At 34.2% G+C, this 18,815-nt stretch overlaps 1 protein-coding gene across 1 annotated transcript in view; it reads left to right on the top strand.

The window, feature by feature from the left end:
- The window catches only part of ABCB1 (ATP binding cassette subfamily B member 1), a 40,398-nt gene extending 21,784 nt beyond the window's left edge, over positions 1-18,614 (top strand). The window contains exons 16-29 of the mRNA XM_066552898.1: positions 642-803; positions 2,320-2,532; positions 3,289-3,435; positions 3,793-3,897; positions 5,137-5,214; positions 6,693-6,776; positions 7,861-8,064; positions 9,927-10,027; positions 11,001-11,141; positions 12,257-12,413; positions 12,722-12,919; positions 14,623-14,829; positions 15,762-15,908; positions 17,296-18,614. Of these exons, the coding sequence (XP_066408995.1) occupies positions 642-803; positions 2,320-2,532; positions 3,289-3,435; positions 3,793-3,897; positions 5,137-5,214; positions 6,693-6,776; positions 7,861-8,064; positions 9,927-10,027; positions 11,001-11,141; positions 12,257-12,413; positions 12,722-12,919; positions 14,623-14,829; positions 15,762-15,908; positions 17,296-17,490 (2,139 nt within the window). The 3' untranslated portion in view covers positions 17,491-18,614. The remainder of the gene's footprint in view (positions 1-641; positions 804-2,319; positions 2,533-3,288; positions 3,436-3,792; positions 3,898-5,136; positions 5,215-6,692; positions 6,777-7,860; positions 8,065-9,926; positions 10,028-11,000; positions 11,142-12,256; positions 12,414-12,721; positions 12,920-14,622; positions 14,830-15,761; positions 15,909-17,295) is intronic.
- The last annotated feature ends 201 nt before the right edge of the window (positions 18,615-18,815 follow it).

Below are 18,815 nucleotides of genomic sequence, written 5' to 3'. Positions count from 1 at the left end.
AACAGAATTCCACTGCTTGGGATCATTACATAAAATTTGCTTGATCACTTTAAAACAGCCTCATAATTAAAATGACAAGCTGTGATGTTTGGAATACTAAGTGTGTTTTGCTTATAAATATCCAAAGAAGGATACTTAGCTGAAATACAATTCATATGAAATTTTAGAAAATTTTGTTTTTATTGTAGTCACTTGAGTTAGCAATGACTTACAGCTTAAAACACTGTTATCTTTAAAAGTGAGCGTAAAATATTTTCTAGTGTTTCTGAGTATAAATTCTCCATGGATTTTATGGTTTAAGTGGGCAACTCTGGGCCTTAATATGAAAATTGTAGCATTTTAAACATTTTAGTGTTTGTAACATTCTAAAATTTTATATATTGAGATTTTTGTTTAGATATTTTTTGATCAAATGTGATGTATTTATGTGCCACAGTGAAAGATGATCTCTAATATTATATTTCAATCTTTAAATTATATTTCTCTTTTAAGGAACTCATTTTTAGATTTTTTTTTTTGAAAGTTATATTTTTCTGTGAACCATTTTAATGTTTCTTTTAGGTCCTATTCAACTGTGTCATGAAGATGAGCAGTTTTTGCATTTACTAATAAATGCTGACATTAACTATTGTTGTTTTCAGGCAAGGGAAGGACGCACCACAGTTGTGGTAGCTCATCGACTGTCGACAGTCCGAAATGCAGATGTGATTGCTGTGTTTGAAGGTGGAGTTATCACAGAGCTGGGCAATCATGCTGAACTGCTCAAGAGAAAGGGAATCTACTACAAACTTGTTAACATGCAGGTACTTCTGTCTCTAGCGTTGCCTCATTTCCTTTTTTTTCCCCCCACCCACAGTCATTTTAGCAGAAGTATGAGAAATTCTGCACCATATTTTAATTACAGCAAAAGACTCGTGTACTTTAAAAGGTGAGTAATAATTTGAGAGACTACTAGTTTAGCTACCAGATCTGTTTAAACCCAGGATAATACATTTCAATCCTCTAGGTATTTAAACTTAAAAGATGATTTTATGTTTTCCTTTCATGCAGTTAGTGTAGAGCAGATAACTACAGTAGTTTGGTATTCCATTGGTTGTTCTTAGTCTGATAAAAGGTAAAATACAGTAGCTGACTCTGGAGGAATACAGCATGCATATTTTAAGAGGTTTAGCTATATTCCTTCATGAAGAAAAAAAAAAGTGCTGGAAGAGAAGAAAAAGAAAAATAATTCAGCTATGCCAAGAGCAAAAATGTGTTCTTAACTTATAGAAGTAGAAAAAAAGAGATTGAAAGTTATAATAAATTTCCAAACTGTGTTAGCTATTAAATGAAGACCAAGATACTTTGATACTTTCATCCCAATGTCCCATGTGACCATTAAGTTATAGCAGATTTTCATTGTAACTTTTGTTTTACTGCATAACCTCTATGTCCATTAAAGAAACTGAAGCTGCCATCTCAATATGTCACACTGAAGAGGTTAACCAGATCAACTGAAATATTTCTTCATAGCAGAATGCATTTGGTTACCTTAGATTCAAAGTAACTTTGCATCCAAGCAAATGCAAATATGGAGAAAATGAGGAAATACAAAAGGGAAAGAAAATTGAAAAATAATTTTAAAATAAAATAAAAAACTGAAAGCAAGTAAAAAGAGACATTTTTCATAGTACTGCAAAAAGCAGTAAGAAATAAAAATAATATGGAAAAAAACCCCCACGAGTTGAAGGCAACTTTGAATCCAATTGCTATCAAAAACCTCAGGGTGGGTAGACATGTATTTATTGTCTCAAAGAGACTGGCAAAAGTACCACCAAGGCTCTTTTCCAGGGTGCTCTAATTTTTCAGTCAAAATCTCTTTTTGGCTTGTTTCGTCCTGAATCTCCTTATTCCATTTAACATCAAGAATTGTTTAGTGTGTTTTCCATTAGAGACAGTAATGTTTTATCACTTCATAAATAAACTGTATATTCCCCAAGAATTCATTCTAAAAGATCCCAAGGGGAGTGCAAAGGGGTTACTCTCAATTTAAATTTTTTTGTTTAATTTATTAAAAAATAGAGCTGTTACTCTCTGTCTTCCACTTACTATAAGAATTTTCATGAGAGATGCAAAAGTCATATATGACTAAAGCTCTGAAGATAGAGCTCTAATAAATATTATACAGATTTTCATACCTCTTTAAGGCATTATATGTAGTTCCCCAATATCTCTTTAAACTGAAACAAAGTTACTTTTACTTTGACTACCTCATAATTTTCAAAGTTTGAAGTAATATATGCATGTTTAATCTTAGCATCATGTTCTTCCCACTTTTAGACAATAGAAGCTGAAGTTCCATCGTCAGAAAATTATGAGAATGTACTTCCATCATCAGAAAATTATGAGAATGTACGTAGTGTCAAAAGCAGTGAATCTGAACCAGACTCTGAGGAATCCTTAACTAGAGGATTGAGAAGACAATCAACTCGGAGAAGCATGAAAAAGCCAGGAGAGCAAAATGATAGTCCTGATGAAGAAAAAACTTCACCTGTAAGTATCTTTGCAGAGCTGTTAGTGAACTTAGTTCCTTTAAACAGAGTTTGTTAAATTCATTCTCCTGCTGAAAAAAGGTACAAAAAGACATGAGAATTTTTAAATACTAAATAGCCTTTGGCTGATAATATTCATAACTTTCTTTTTTAGTTTCAACATAAATTATAATAGAAATAAAGTGATAATATAACAAAGATGATGAATTTGTTATTGAAAATAATTTTCCTTTAAAAGAAACATACTTACATATATTTATGTACCATACCAACATAACATATAAAGGTTAAACATTCATTTTTTGATAAGAAACAAAATATTTAGCCCAACATAACAACTTACAACAAAAATTGCAAACCCTCTCCCAACCCAAATATGATTACATTCATATTTACAGCAATTATTTTAATGCTATAAATTGCCTCATGAACAATTACTTGAATTAATTAATATTACTCACAGTAATATGCCCAGAATGAATAGTTCAGTCATCACTGACCAATACCAAAGTATTCACCAACAAAAATTACATGAATAAACTAATATAAAAAGAAAAGTGCTGTAGATATGGTGTACAGATCTCCCTCACGTTAGAGCAAAAAAAATTGCAATCATTTATTCATGTTATTAAAAATTATACAGTTTTGCTTCCCCTGAATAGATTCTGGGAATAGGAAATTGATTATTAATCTCTCCTTTTCTCTGTATTTTGCCAAATACGTTCATGTTTGTCCTTATGCAATTCACGTTTTTTAGGCTGAAGAATTACCTCCAGCTTCATTTCTGAAAATTATGAAGTTGAACAAAACTGAATGGCCATACTTTGTAGCTGGAACCTTGTGTGCAATTATCAATGGAGCTTTACAACCTGCATTTTCAGTCATATTTTCTGAAATTATTGGGGTAAGTTGGAATAAAATAAGCAAAAAACTATAAGCCCACCATATTTATTTCTAATATAGAATAGCTTTTTAAGCTATTTATAGAATAAATAGCTTAAAAACAATCACTAAAAACAATCACTAAAGCTGAAGAATGGATGACGCATTCTTGCAAAAATCTGAAAAATTGTATGACACAAAATGCTGAAAATGTTGCTACAACCTGACATATGCTTGTTATACATTAAATATTATGTAATATTTGATCAAATTTCATATGAATGCAATTGACTACCAAAAAAAGTTACTGAGAAAGATGAGAGTATTATAGATTGTTAGTTAATTTTATAAAAACTTTGTTTCAAATTTTATATTATAGATTTTTTCAGAGACTGACAAGACCGTCTTAAGAAAACAGAGCAACTTATATTCACTGCTGTTTTTAGTACTTGGGATCATTTCTTTTTTTACTTTCTTTTTCCAGGTATGTTTTGATATTTTAACCTTATTTTAATTGCTCATCATGTTTTAGAAACCTGAAATATACTAAAAATTTGCATCTTCATAATATGTCTCCAACTCAAACCAGAACCTGTATTTATGGTTCTAGATATGTCTTGTGCTGAAGCTTTTTTGACCTAAAGCTGCTTGTGTTTAAGAGTGTTTTGAATCTATCAGACCTCTTAACTTTAGAAATTCCCATCTTGTTCATCAGTCAGACACTTCTCAGCACGAAACTCTGGATTTTCTCACTCATTCTCCATTATCAGCTAACAGGCAACTTCTCCAGCCCTCACATTCTACCACCCTCCTCTCATCTCAAGCCTTCCCATTTGACTCTGTTAGTAATTGAAAATCTATCAATCTCCTGCCTTTGTTCTCCAATTTGTTACTTCCCTAACCCTTCCCTTGTGTAAGGGAACATCCCATATTTCTCCTGTGGGAGACTCCCAAGCCCAGTTTGTCAGGTAACACTCATCACACTGATATTCACTTCCTCCTGCTGAAATACTAAGGGTTTTACCTGATACTACAGTGCCACTTAAAAAAAAAAAAAAAGGTAGTAATCATATTAAATATTTTCATATATAGTCCATTTTATAATTTAAGAACATATTGGTGAAGTTTTATCTGTTAATTGAGCCCACAGAGTGAAATAATACCGTGCTTGGGACAGCAGCATAAATAGCCTCTTGCAGAAACCTGGTTTGTTTGTGGAATTGTCTCATTGCACAAGAGAAAAGGGCCTTGAGTATGGAAGGCTGAATAGTACAGGGCTGTGATAGGTTTGCTCAGTTTAGAAATGTTCAGAAAATGTTTTTAAATTTGACTGATGCATTTGACTGAACCCAGGTTGCCTTAAAACGCCTTTAATCTAAAATGAATGACCTAAATGTTACTACTTTAAATCTGACTTACATTGACTCAGAGAAATGAAGTCAAAGGGTTGATTTGTAACCTTCTCCTTAAAGCATGCTGGTGAAGCAGTGCTGGAAAATATTGCTATGCTCCCTATATTTTTTTTCATTAATAGTGTTTGAATATAAGTACTGTGAACCTACTAGCATTTATGTATATTAAACCTGGTTTTACATTTGCTTTTTGCAAACAGGACAGCAATACTTTTTACTTTGACATTGTAGAGGCAATTTATCTAAAATATGTATTGAATAAACACAAACAGTGTAATACTATACTAAGCATTGTACTTTCTCTCAAACAGGGTTTCACATTTGGCAAAGCTGGAGAAATTCTGACAATGAGGCTTCGGTTCATGGCGTTTAAAGCAATGCTTAGACAGGTAAAGATAATAAATAGTTTAATTTCCAGGGTTTTAAAAAGAATTTATGGTATTGGTATAAAATAACTGGATTCTACATCACTGTGTCATACAGAGAAGATAGTTTAAATCAGACTAGAAACCAATTTGATTAATTACATGTGGTTATGCAAAGTGTCCTTAGAGGGAGAGTCTTAAATCAATACAAGAGCTTTTTATGTATTTCTTGCAAAGACTTAGTTTTATAGCCAAGCTACAAGGGCCTGACAAGTTGATGTGTACCAGCAGTATCCCATTACCTGTACATTTGCCTGCTTTCCTTTCTTTGGGCCCTCTCTCCCCTAAAGAAATGCAACATAACTTACACTGTAACTCTTACTTCAAATGTCTGATTTGAATTATGATACATACAGATATGTGGTTTTATGTATTTATTTGAAGTCTCTGTACAAGCGCCCAAATCTCTAAGTGTTGTTTGTTAATGCAACAATAAGATTGTGTATTGAAAAGTAAAGCCACTTTCAGAGAGGTAAATATAAATAGAATGTAATGTTGTTAATTCTAAATTGGCTAAATTTTGCATGATTTCAGGATCAATATTTTAGATTTTGAAATACAAAATATGATAGTTATGGGGTTTTAATTCTTGTACATAAAGCTACATGTAGACACAGAATTTGATTCATGTGAACATGACTATTTTCAATGTGACAGAAAACTGTTGCAGTCTGAAAAATCATGATTTATAGATCAGCCATACTAAAAATCTAATGAAAAGGCAATCTTACAATTGAGTCTTGAGGTCACAAATGCCTGTAATGCATTATCAGGACTGCATTCAATGCATACTACACATGACAGTTTAAATCAGATATTTGGTGAACAAATCATAAAGTGTGTACCTGATCCAAACAATTAACTTTGATCAGATGGAACAAGTTGATTTTTCCTTTGGTTGGTTTTTTTTGGGTTTTCTTTTTGTTTTGTTTTGTTTTGTTTTGTTTTTTGGGTTTTTTGTGGTGTTTTGTTTTGTTTGGGTTTTTTTGTTGTTTTTGTTGTTGTTGTTGTTGTTGTATTGTTGGTGTCTCAAAGCTTAAAAATATGCCTCTTCAATATGGTAAGAAACAAAGCAAGGAATATTTCGTTTTTGACCTGAAAATGCTTTACATTTAACCCCTCCTCAAACAGCTTTGCAACCATGAGGGAGTGTGACCAAAGAGTCCTCTCCTCCAAGCAGATTCAGTGAAGGAGCAGCAGTGAGGGAGGGTAAATTTTGCTTTTGGAATCTCTCAGCTGCCCCCCTTCCTTCTCAGCAGTGACAATGAATACATCAATGATTCACAAGATTACACTTCTTTCTAAATATATTCAATGTGCAGTGATGGAATTAAACTTATTTAAATATGTAGAACCTGAGGCACTGCCACTTACCAGATTGACTTAGCAGTTTATTTGAAATGTCCAAAATCTGGTCTTATAAATAATTTTTCTTATTGTAGGATATGGCCTGGTTTGATAATCCTAAAAATAGCACTGGAGCATTAACTACAAGACTTGCTAATGATGCCTCTCAAGTGAAAGGAGTAAGTAAATTTTGTGTTGGAAGTTTTCCTATTTGGTTTAGCATGCAATGAAGTTGCAGCTTGGGTTTGACTAGCTGGATTCCAGTCTTGATTTTGACAACTAAAATATGCTATAAAATAGTATATTTTATATTTTTAAAAAATTATATAAGAATTATTGTACCAGCTATTGGTATATATATAATAATTATATATATATACCAATAGCTGGTAGAGAATGCACTGATGCACTTTATGAAAATTATGGTAATATATATTTACAGACTAATTTCCAAATAATTTTTTCTAAAAAATAAACTATTGTGCTGTATTGTGATCTTTATTATTAAACAAATTTATTGGGAAACTCCTACCTAAGAAGTTTTTTTAAAGATGTTTTTTCACTTAAAGACATGCAAATAAATTTATTCAGTTTACAATCTCCTGCTATTTTTTTGGTTGTACAGATTTCCTATTAAAAAAAATGAACTTTCAGCAACTGACTTTCATTTCTCAGTTACCTTATGGAGATTCTTTATTAAGTAAATTCTGTGCTTTCAAGCTTATGTAATATCAAGCTAAAGTACACTGAATGTAATAATTTGTCTATGCTTAAGTAAATTTTTACTGCTACATGAAGCTATATGCTTGGTTTTTTTCTTAACTGAAGTATTCTGAAGTATCTTTGGCTTTATTTCAATAGGAAAAGTTAAATATTTAATTTTCTTATTGAGCTCTGTGTGATGACTTGTAAAGCTAGCTCTTTGATCTAAAAAATTTGACAGATTTTAATGTTTAGATGTAAATGTGAGTATGTGATGAGGGTAAAGCTTGTTCAGTTTCAAGAGCAGAATTTAGAAATTGCAGAATAAATTGAAGTAATCAGAATATGGGGAAAGAAGATATAAATATGATCTAGATAACTTTTTACAAAAGCAGTTAAAAATCTGCCATTTTGAAAAATAGCAAAACTGAGTCAAAAAAATAGTCAACTGACTATTTTCTAAGCAGTGCTTTGAGAATCAGGAATTTTATAGGTGAAAATGCTTTCTTATTTAAAATGCAGTTATGTTGGTAAGAAATGCCTTTTTTTTTTCTTGTCCAGGCAACTGGTGTCAGACTAGCATTAATTGCCCAAAACATAGCCAACCTGGGGACTGGAATTGTTATATCATTAGTTTATGGCTGGCAGCTGACCCTGCTGCTTTTAGCTGTTGTGCCCATCATTGCAGTGGCAGGAATGATTGAAATGAAGATGTTGGCTGGGCACGCTAAGAAAGATAAACAAGAGCTGGAAGCTGCAGGAAAGGTGGGTCAAGAGAAATTAATCTGTTTCTGTATCATGTATACATTCATATTTACCAAAGCATTGTTAATGGATCTATGACTTCTGAGCCCAAACCATTTCACAATATGCAAGTTCCAAAGACAGCCAGGTACACTGGCAGACCTACAGAGCATCACACCTCTTCAATAACAATTGAAGACTTATGGTATTAACCAATTAATATTTTTGTAGTTAAATGTTGGAATGTGCTAAAGACAATTCAGGCATATTCTCTTCTCATTCCTTTTCTAGACATCTTTGTTTTCCTTATTTTGCAACCACTCTCATTTTGGCATTCTTTTTTTTTCCTGTCATCCCTTTTTGGCATGCCATCTATCTTATGTTTATTACACTGCTTTTTTTTCTCTTCCCTTCTTCATCTTATTAATGTTTGCAGAGATAATATGTATATATCCACTGGTTTCTGTTTGCCATTCCTTTGTTTCTTGAGTGGAAGAGAAAGCTGAGAACAGAAAAACAAGAAGGCTAGACTCTTGTTTAACAAATTAAATGAAGGCATTTAATGTCACTTCATTCCAAAAATCCTTTTGGGACAGAACAACTATTTCATCACTTCCAAGATACTGCTTTTTTCAAGGTAAAGCTTTTCTAAAATCTCTCCTTGTGTCCTACTCTTTTGAAAAGTTGCTGAAAAGAAAATCATTTATCTAAGGTCATGCAATTCCATTCCTTTCCTTTCAACTGCGTACATTTCTTCTGCTTCTCTCTGAGGGATGAGAATTTATTTTGTTTTGTTGTAAGATGTGATAGAAAATAGTTGACAATTTTTGAAATAAACACTAAAGACTTTCTTAATGCAGTATATTGTGAAGAATTAGCACAGGTGTTACAAATATTTCGGATTTTTTTTTCAAAACTTAAAAAAATATTTTCTTTTCACAGTAATGTTAGTTTCCCTTCTCACAGCCACCTAAGCAAGCACTGGACTACAGGCATTTTATTTAATTATCATTTTTTTAAAAATATGGGAGTTTTTTCAGTAAAAATAATGTTCCCCCTGCAAAATTCACTTTCTCCAAAGAGTTGCTGAACTTAAGTTACTAAAAAACCTTACTTTATTGTCTTAATTAAACTAAAATTACATTAAATGTATACAATAGCAAAATGCATTGAAGACTTGAGAGTCTTTTGGAGAATCATCAAGTGTGGAAGAGACCTTCAAGGTCATCAAGTCCAACCATCAAGGCAGGACCACCATAATGACCCCTAAAGCATATCCCCAAGTGCCACATCCATCTCTTGAGCACTTGCAGAGACAGTGACTCCACCACCTACCTGGGAAATCTATTTGAATGCCTGACCAAAAAAAATCAACAGTGATTTTTATTTTTTTTTTAATATCTAATCTGAATCTCCCCTGGAACATTTGTGTATACAAATGACTCAAGTCTAAAGAATCTGCAAGCTAAAAGAAGGTATCAGAGCAAATATTTACTGCTGAGATCTCAGTTAGGCTCTAAGGCACCTAAATAACCTGGATATTTTGATTGCAGCCCAAATTCTGCAGACTGGAAGTTGAATGCTAATATGCCATTTTTCATGTTCAGTATCTTCTCTATATTTGTTATTGCTGTCTAATGGGTTTTCACCTTTTATTTGTAGAACATTAAAGAGGTCTTATCAGAAAATTCTGAGCATTGTAAGAAAATCTCATTCTAACAAGAAAAATGTAAAATGCATATTTTTATCTCAACAGTCTATGATTTTAATAACCAGTATAAAATATAAAATTGTATTCCAACAGAATCTTCTATTAATTTAGAATAAGGAATTGCAGCATACTTAATTTTTGATTACAAAAACCATTTGTTTTTCTATTGCAGATTGCCACAGAAGCAATAGAAAATATTAGAACTGTTGTTAGCTTGACCCAAGAAAGAAAATTTGAGTTGATGTATGGAGAACATCTGATTGTACCATACAGGTATAATAAAATAACTAAGCTAAAAAACATCTGTAATAAATTGCAAACATTTACCTCCACAATAATAGATGTTTTTTGATAGTGTGTATGATTTAATGTATAATTTCATTATCTCAGAATTAATGTCAATATTTTGCATATTTGTATTGACAAATGCAACCACCACCAGTCAACATTTTTTTAAAAAATTATTTAATTAATTTTCTGTTATAATATTGGTATTAAAATGTTACTTGGTTTGGAAAAATGTTGGTTTTAAGTGAGCTTTCGAAGTGGGCTAATCTAAATTTCCACCTGATTTGTTGGATATTTAATTAAAACTATTTTAATGTAAAATGAATATTATATTAGGCCACTTTTTAAAGTGTTAGTAAGATCGAAAACATTTGAATTATTACTTGCTGGTTTGGGGCTGAAAATAAATTAATATAAGTCTGTCTGGACTAAATCAAAATTTAAAAGTCTTAAAGTAAAAAACTAAATAGATCCTACGAATTAAAGTTTTATTTGTTCCAGACTGGACTGTTTCCTTTTCAGACATCTATGAGAAAAGTAAAGAAAATGAAAGTATATGTACACAGATATAATGGGAAAGAAGCAGGGGGGCCACTAATGCATCTACCATAATAAATGAGTGGTTGAGCACAGTGCAGGACATAAAAGATACTACTTAGCTTTTTTCCCAAGCTGCTGGCTTTTGAGTTCATATCTCGTGATTTGCAGAACAATTTCTAACCATTCCCAGGGTTGGCATTGATGGGATAGCTCCAGGACTTTCATCTTTCTGTTGTTCTAGTATAAATAAGAACTTATTGCCCTACGAGAGAGAAGTGTTTTTAGTTAATGTTTCGGTGTATGTAAACTTTACATTCATAACAGTATCAATTGAAGTCAATTGTTTAATTGTTTTTTGTGTACTAGGATTTCAGTATGACTGCACACTTTGATGAAAATATGCATTCTTTCTGTACAGAAATTCTGTGAAGAAGGCACATATATTTGGCTTTTGTTTTGCCCTTTCACAAGCAATGATGTTCTTTACCTATGCTGGCTGTTTCCGGTTTGGTGCCTACCTAGTGGTAAATGATCTCATGGAGTTTAAAAGTGTATTTTTGTAAGTATCTCTCTTACAATCTCTTTTCTGTCTGTTCAGAAAAATTAATTAAGAGAAACAGTTCAATACATGGGCTATGGAAACAAGTATGATAGACTGAGATTCTACCAGTGTGGGTATCAGTGACCTGAATACCCAAGAAAGTCAACCATACTGATTTTTTGTTGCCATCCTAATTAAAGATAGTTAACACAGCTCATTTAGACCAGAAGATGTTAGAAAGTGTCTGCATTCCATCTACTAGCTGAACATCTCTAGCCAGCTGAGTGAATTTTTGGATTTGAAAGAGAGGGTTTGAACAAAAACTGTGTGAGCCCTTCTATACTGCTCAAACACAGAATAAAACAGATCACTTTATGTAGCTCTGAACAAAAAAGACAAAGTTAATAAAAATGAATCTATTTTACTTTGCCTTAAAACAGGCTAAGAGGTTTCATGTGCCAAATAGCTGTTCTTGGTGATGATTTTTTTTCTATGGTGTGTGGCAGTAAGTAATAGCTGAAGACAACAGGTTTTTAAACTATTCTAATGTAGCCTATAAATTACATAAAATTCCATAAAATGACTTAAAAGTCATCAAAAACCAATAAAAGCATACTTTTCAACCTTTATCAGTATTGTAAATCCTGCAATTTTTCCAGCAGAGATGTGGTAGAAAATTAAATCTTTATTGTCACCTTGTTACAAGCTTGATTTCTTATTTTCATTGATGCCTTAAAAAGTGATCAATTACTCCCAAAGGTCATTAAACCCTAGAGAGGAAACCACAGTGAGGATGGAACAGCATTAGAGTAGCAATGATGCCATCCATTGATCCCTTTCTTCACAGCCCCAGCTGAGACTTAATATTCTACCCAGAATAAAAGAAACTAAAGAAATTACTGCTAATATGTAATGAAAACAGTGAATTTGGAATGCAGGCATGTTTATCTCATTTCATTAAAAGAAGATAAAAAGAAATTTCTGGATCTAAATTAATAATTAAAGCAATAATAGTTGATTACTACTTCATTCTTTCTAAATTTAGCCCTCTTTTTTCTCTGAGTAAAAGTTGACTGCAGCCACATTTCCACTGCTCTTTTCTTCATGATATTTTTTTCCTGATTTCTTTATAGAGTGTTTTCAGCTGTTGTATTTGGTGCAATGGCACTAGGACAAACCAGTTCTTTTGCTCCAGACTATGCCAAAGCCAAGATATCAGCAGCCCACTTGTTTCAGCTGTTTGAAAGAGTGCCCTCAATAGACAGTTACAGTGAGGAAGGAGACAAGCCTGTGAGTAAGCCATGAGTGCTGGGGGATACTATTTACTGGTGATATGGACAGCCCTCCTCACTCTCTTCAAACTGATTCTTCCTCTCCTTCTGATTGCATCCTTATCACAATGCATCTTTGGCACTATCTGAACAAAACATGGACCAAGTTCCCTATTGTCAGCCCAGCTTTTGCACACAGAGTCAAAAGGGTATTTGTTTTGAAAATCTCTATTGACTTCTGGAGGGGTGGGGATACTTCTGCAATTCTATTCTAATCATCTGTGAAATTGTCTTAAAGATGTAACAGTGATAATATTTTCATTATAGGAAACATTTGAGGGAAACATAACAGTCAAAGATGTGGTATTTAACTACCCAAACCGACCAGAGGTCAAAATCCTTCAAGGGTTGAATCTAAAAGTAGAAAAGGGACAAACTCTGGCTCTTGTGGGTAGCAGCGGCTGTGGAAAGAGCACTGTTGTTCAGCTGCTGGAGAGATTTTATGACCCACTCGATGGAGAAATGGTAAGTTTTTTTGCAAGAACATGTCAACAGGTTAAGTGAGGGTGTTCTTCATTGGTTTTCTGTGATTTTATAAGTACAATTGGTATTTCTAGTTTTATTTTTAAGTATTTTTAAGTGACTCATTCGGTCTTCTTAATTAAACTAGATGTATGTAAGTCCCAGTTTCCCACATCACAATTACTGATCCACAGTCTCGTTATGGCTTTAAATTCAGGACTAATTTCTTGAGGTTTTTATAATAAGAACAGTTTAAAAACTAATAAATATATGTATCTACTTCTGTATGATCTAGTAATAGAATTTTCCATCTATGTTCTTTCAAAAAAAAGGCGAACATTGACAAAAGTATTTTTTAAATTAATTTTTCCTTGTCAGGAACATCGTTAAGAGTATGCCTGCTTATTAAGTGATAGATTGTAAATACTTTCAGTAATATTGGTTTAAAATGTAGGGCTTCCTATGCTAGTCATTCAGCAACTTTACAATTTTTTTTTTCACATAGTGGTACTGTTAATTGCTGTTGTTCTTTGGTGTAAATGTGCTCAGAGGTTTTAGAAGAATTTTAGATCTTGTCTCTGCAGAGGTACGCACAAAGCATAAAACTATAATTAAATAAAGCCTAGATACAATGGAAAAGATTTTTTTTGAGGTTAAAAGTGCCCCAAAAGGTTCAATGTAGCAAAGTGATGTGTAGAAAGAGGCAACATAGGTGCCTCAAAAGTGTGTTTAACAAACTGCAACTTCCTTCCCAGTGTTTCTGGCCTTGTGTCCATGAATAACCAACAACAGTTTACTGAAGGGTAAAGCACAGACCTGTGCCATAGAAACCACAAAAGTGCTGGACTAATTCTCAAGCTGAGTTGCACTGTGAACTGAGTGAAAGGGGTTTAGCTTAAAGCAGAAACTGTCAGAACAGCTGTTCACAAAAGTTCCCTCATTTCAATGGATTTTGAATCAGGTTCGTTATAACACCTTTTCTGTTGAAGAAAAAGATATATTGGCTGAAAATTGACAGTTCTAGCACCAGCTGTGGAGTTCATAGAATAATCTCCTCCAACAGCCATGATATGAAGGGGGCAGTTCTTCAACTACCCAGCTGATCATGTCACCCAACACAGAGCCTAAGTGCTGCACTGGGTCACTCTAGTGGAGATTTAACAGCCCTTTTAATGTCCTGGTTTATTTGTGTCCAAGACAACTGTGTAATTATGAAGCTGATATGTTAAAAAAAATTAAAATTCTGTATTTATCTAATAAAAAATGATAGCAATTCAGCAGGCATATTTAGCAGAAGTATGAGAGAGTTGCCAATAAAGAAAACTGGCTGCAAATGACATCTTAAGGAAGTAAACTTCTTCTCTATAGATGTAAAATAGAGGAAAATTTCCCTGCTGAAGAAACAATTGAAAGAACTTTACCCAAAGTTCTTTGAAGTTGCTTTAGCATATCCTATCTTCCACTGTCTTCAAAATCCTAATTAAATATTGAAGTAAAGAAAAGGACTGAGGCAGCATTCACTTCTATGAATTAGAAAATTTTGGAACATAGACAAGAAGGAGGGGAAGGGATTATGTGGGCTTGCAATTGGTAAGAAAGAGCTAAGGAAAGAGCTGCAATTGCACACCTGCTGTGTATGAATTTACAGTAAGTCTCAAATTTATACATAGCCATGTGACTAAAATTTAAAATGTTTGCTTTCTCAGTTTTTTGATGGCAAAACTGCAAAGGCGCTGAATATCCAGTGGCTGAGAGCTCAGATTGGTATTGTCTCACAAGAACCAATCCTGTTTGACTTCACTATAGCTGAAAACATTGCCTACGGAGATAACAGCCGGCAGGTGTCCTTCGAGGAAATTGTTAGTGCAGCAAAACAAGCCAATATCCATTCCTTCATTGACTCACTGCCAGATGTAAGTTATTCCCTTTCTTTCCTTCTCAGAACTGGATGTGAACTCAAGTGGCAGGGAAAACTGTAGGTTTATAATTAGCTGGGGTACAATAATTCTCTGAGATGAAAATAAATCTGAAACATTTTTAAAAATATTTTCCTTACTTAATTCTGTTTAGGCATATTTATTTTCACTCTGGGAAATTCCATTGGCAGGTGGAGAGTGGAACTTTTAAGCTCTCAGGGAAGAAGACACACAATTATAACTGACTGAGAGCTGCTATTAAGGGGTGGGGGTTTTAAAGTCGAACACTTTTTTTAAGCTCCTGTCTTTCTCAAGCATATGTAAAAGATTCTGCTAGACTGATGAGTTTACACTTTCTTCCAGTTATACCTAGCCAGAATTTGAATTTTAAGTATTCCTGTGGTCTGAAAATTACTAAGAATTTTTCACCTATATGCATGAGACAAACACATAATACTATAAGACTGAGCATCTTGGGTCAGATGAAAGGTCTGCCATGCACAAAATATTGTCCTTATGCGGTGACCAGGAAGATGTAATTACAAGTATTGAGAAAGGCTAAAAATTTAATCACATTTCCCCTAAATACCCATCTTACTTTGAATGATTTTTCAGAGTTTGAACCCCAACTTGAAAAGTCAACAGACTTTCACTGACCCTTAGTGTTGTGTTGTCTGATTGAGAATAACATTGTCATTTCAACCTCAGAGTGGCTTGTTGCTTTGAATTCATTACACACTTGATGTTATAAAGAAGTCAACCAGTAAAAGATCAATAGATTCGTGACAGATAGAAATTCTGGTCTAGAATTTCAAAGCCACTGGTGTGGAATATATAGATTATGGGAGGCTGGTGTCAGAGTTGATGTGCTTCAATATTCATCCAAACTGATTTTCACTCACAGCCTGAACTCAATATATTTTTTCCAGAAATACAATACCCGTGTAGGGGACAAGGGGACGCAGCTTTCTGGTGGCCAGAAGCAGCGGATCGCTATTGCCCGGGCTCTCATACGCAGGCCCCAGATTCTGCTTCTGGATGAAGCTACTTCTGCCTTAGACACAGAAAGTGAAAAGGTAACTTAAGTCCCAGCCAGAATCTGGAAACTAAACTTTTTTTTGGATTATGATTACTGTTTTACTCCCATAGTTTAAAGTCAAAAGCTGGAAACATGGTATCTTATGCAAATTACATATTTAGGCAAATAATAGGCAAATATAAATTTCTTACCCCTCCTTGGGGGAAAAAAAGTATTTTTTACATCTGTATGGCAGTAGGCAGATTGAAGTTGCTATGAAGAATGTATTCCTTAGCGTAGAAGTCTTCAGGATTCAGCTGAGAAAGTGCTATCAAAATTGTATCAGGACACACAACCTACAGAAGCTAAAAAGATTGAGGATGGTGCCAGAGAACATTGGGGTTTTTTTTTCTGTGAAACTGTGCTATGTGGCTTCTTAAGTTTTCTTCCTTCTCCCATTGCTCTCTGGTCCTTGCTACATGTTCATGGCTAAAATGAAAATTTTAGGTAAAAATTGCTAAAACATTTACTTTTTTTTTAAGGCCAAAGCTGAAATCTTGATACTACAGCAGTACAATCCAGTTGAAGAAAATTAACAGAATCTACAAAAATACTTACTATTAATGAGGCAAATAATATATCATATAATATAATCTGGAAAGTTAAGGTTTCTACTAAGTTTTGATCAATTGTAGGCATGAAAAAAATGAGGTTTAAGGGGAAAACGCCATTAAATAATTCCATGATTTATTGTTTTCTTGATTATATGCCAGCTAGGTATTTAAATTTAACCTCTTACTTTATTCTGCATTAATAAGCATAAGGAATAAATACAAGAAAGCAGAGATTGTTTTTAATATCTTCTGCCAGTGATAGCTTTAAGAAAATGTGATTCATGAGACTCCCTGTGAAATCATGAGAACTAGTATGATAGCAGCTGGCCCAGGAATATTGACTTCCATATATAATTAATCAGTCATGAAAGAAAGCTGTGGAGGTCCCCAGTTAAACCTCCTCTTCACACAAAGGCCAATACTGAACTCAAATTTAGATTACTTTATGCTGTGTCTGGTAGGGTACTTGAAAATCTCAAGGAGATTCAGTAGAGATGCTTTTGTCCCTGTTCCAATGCCTAATTATCCTTGCAGTGAATGCTTTTTATATCCAGTCAGAACATCTCCTACAATTTAAAACCATTTTCTTTTTTTCTCCTGCCATGCATCTCAGTAATGAGCCTGGTTCCTTCTAATTGTCTTAACTATCACAGCTTTATCCACTCTAACAGCCTGGACTCTGCCAAGACACAGGCTAATTCTAAATCAAGAAGCTTGAGCAACAGATATTCCCTTTCCTTCACTGCCATATTCGAGCTTCCAGATGGCAGTTGAGGTGTATGTCCCAGCAGCTGCTAGAAGAGCTCACCTCTTGGTTTGTTCCTTGTGCAGATTGTCCAGGAGGCGCTGGATAAAGCTCGGGAAGGTCGCACGTGCATCGTGATAGCTCACCGCCTCTCCACCATCCAGAACGCCGACAAGATCGCCGTGCTCCAGAATGGCAGGGTCACAGAGCAGGGCACCCACCAGCAGCTTCTGGCTGAAAAAGGTGTCTACTATTCCCTGGTCAATGTTCAAAGTGGGTAATGCAACGTCTCAACTCAAGGTAGCATTTATCTCTCAATTGTCACTGTGGCTACTTTTGTCATTGTAATTATTTCAATATCAACAGTCAGTCTTGATACTTTTGGTATTCTTCATTCCTTTCATACACTATACAAACCCAAGAAATACTAAGTAAATGTGTACCATTTTCTCCCTACTAGTTTTCATTATTCAAACCTCTTTTTTTTGTGGCCAAAGCAGATGCTCATGGCACTCATGAAAGTAGAAGCATGCTAAGCCAAATGTAATTATTATTAGCTTGCTTTGAACTCTTTCAAAAATCACACTAATTAGGTGTGAGCAACTTGGAAATATTTTCATGCTCATTAAAAACAGTTTTGCTCTTGTCAGAAATAAACCTCGGGCCTTATCCTCGCTGTGCCTGTGTAAGACAGTCAGTCCTGGCCTATTAGGCTTGTTACCATATGTTATGAGAACTTGCAGGTCAGCTAAAGCTTGATGCCAGGTGTCTCCTGTTATGATGTGGAGTTTTAGTAAAGGCCTTGAAAATATGGGCACAGGCTGAAAACAAAGGTCCCAGAACTGTAAGTACCTTACTGATGGTTAGTTACTGATCAACTGGTCAGTTAGTTGCAACCTTAAGAGATGGAAAAAGACTGCATGAAATGAAACAGAAATTAAAAAATAAGGAAAAAACCCAAGACCATAACTGATGGACAAGACAAGGCATCTGCTGCAGCCTGCAAAAGTACTCTCTGCAAGTCTCTCAAAGTCCTCGGAGTCAGAGGTCAAGGACTAAGAGCTCTCTAAAGGGTGCAATATTTTATACAAGGTGAAAATCCTAGATTTGGACTTGGAGGAGGGGGAAGGAAAGCATCCTTTTCAGTGTTGACATCCTTGGCTGAAGAGCTCTTGAACCTGAACACTGCCATGACTGAGATTCTCAAGGACGGTAACCATCGGTGCTGAATTCCTGCCATGGGCTCTGGGATATTGTATATTATTTGCAAATATAGGATGGCTGTTAAGGGATAACTGCTTCGAACGTGGAGTAATATTGACTAATAACTACTAATGACTAAACAGTAGAAATGTATTTTGTTAGTGAGTATTTACGCAGTAAAGTTTTATTATTAAGTTTAAAACTGTCTTGATTAATCAATCGTCCGCACTTCCGTCATAGCAATTTCTCATTCCCTGAGATTTATACCTATGGTCTGTCATACCCACACCCAGATATTTTCATACCCACACCCAGATATTTACTCACACAGAACCAGTCTCTAGCCAGATAGGCCATATCAATTAGGCTCAACCATGTACTAATTACACTCTACAGAATGTTG

The sequence above is a fragment of the Molothrus aeneus genome, chromosome 1 (genome assembly GCF_037042795.1).
Source record: "Molothrus aeneus isolate 106 chromosome 1, BPBGC_Maene_1.0, whole genome shotgun sequence".
Classification (NCBI taxonomy): Eukaryota; Metazoa; Chordata; class Aves; order Passeriformes; family Icteridae; genus Molothrus; species Molothrus aeneus.
The sequence above is the reverse complement of the archived record's forward strand: the minus strand, read 5'-3'. Positions and strand labels throughout refer to the sequence as shown.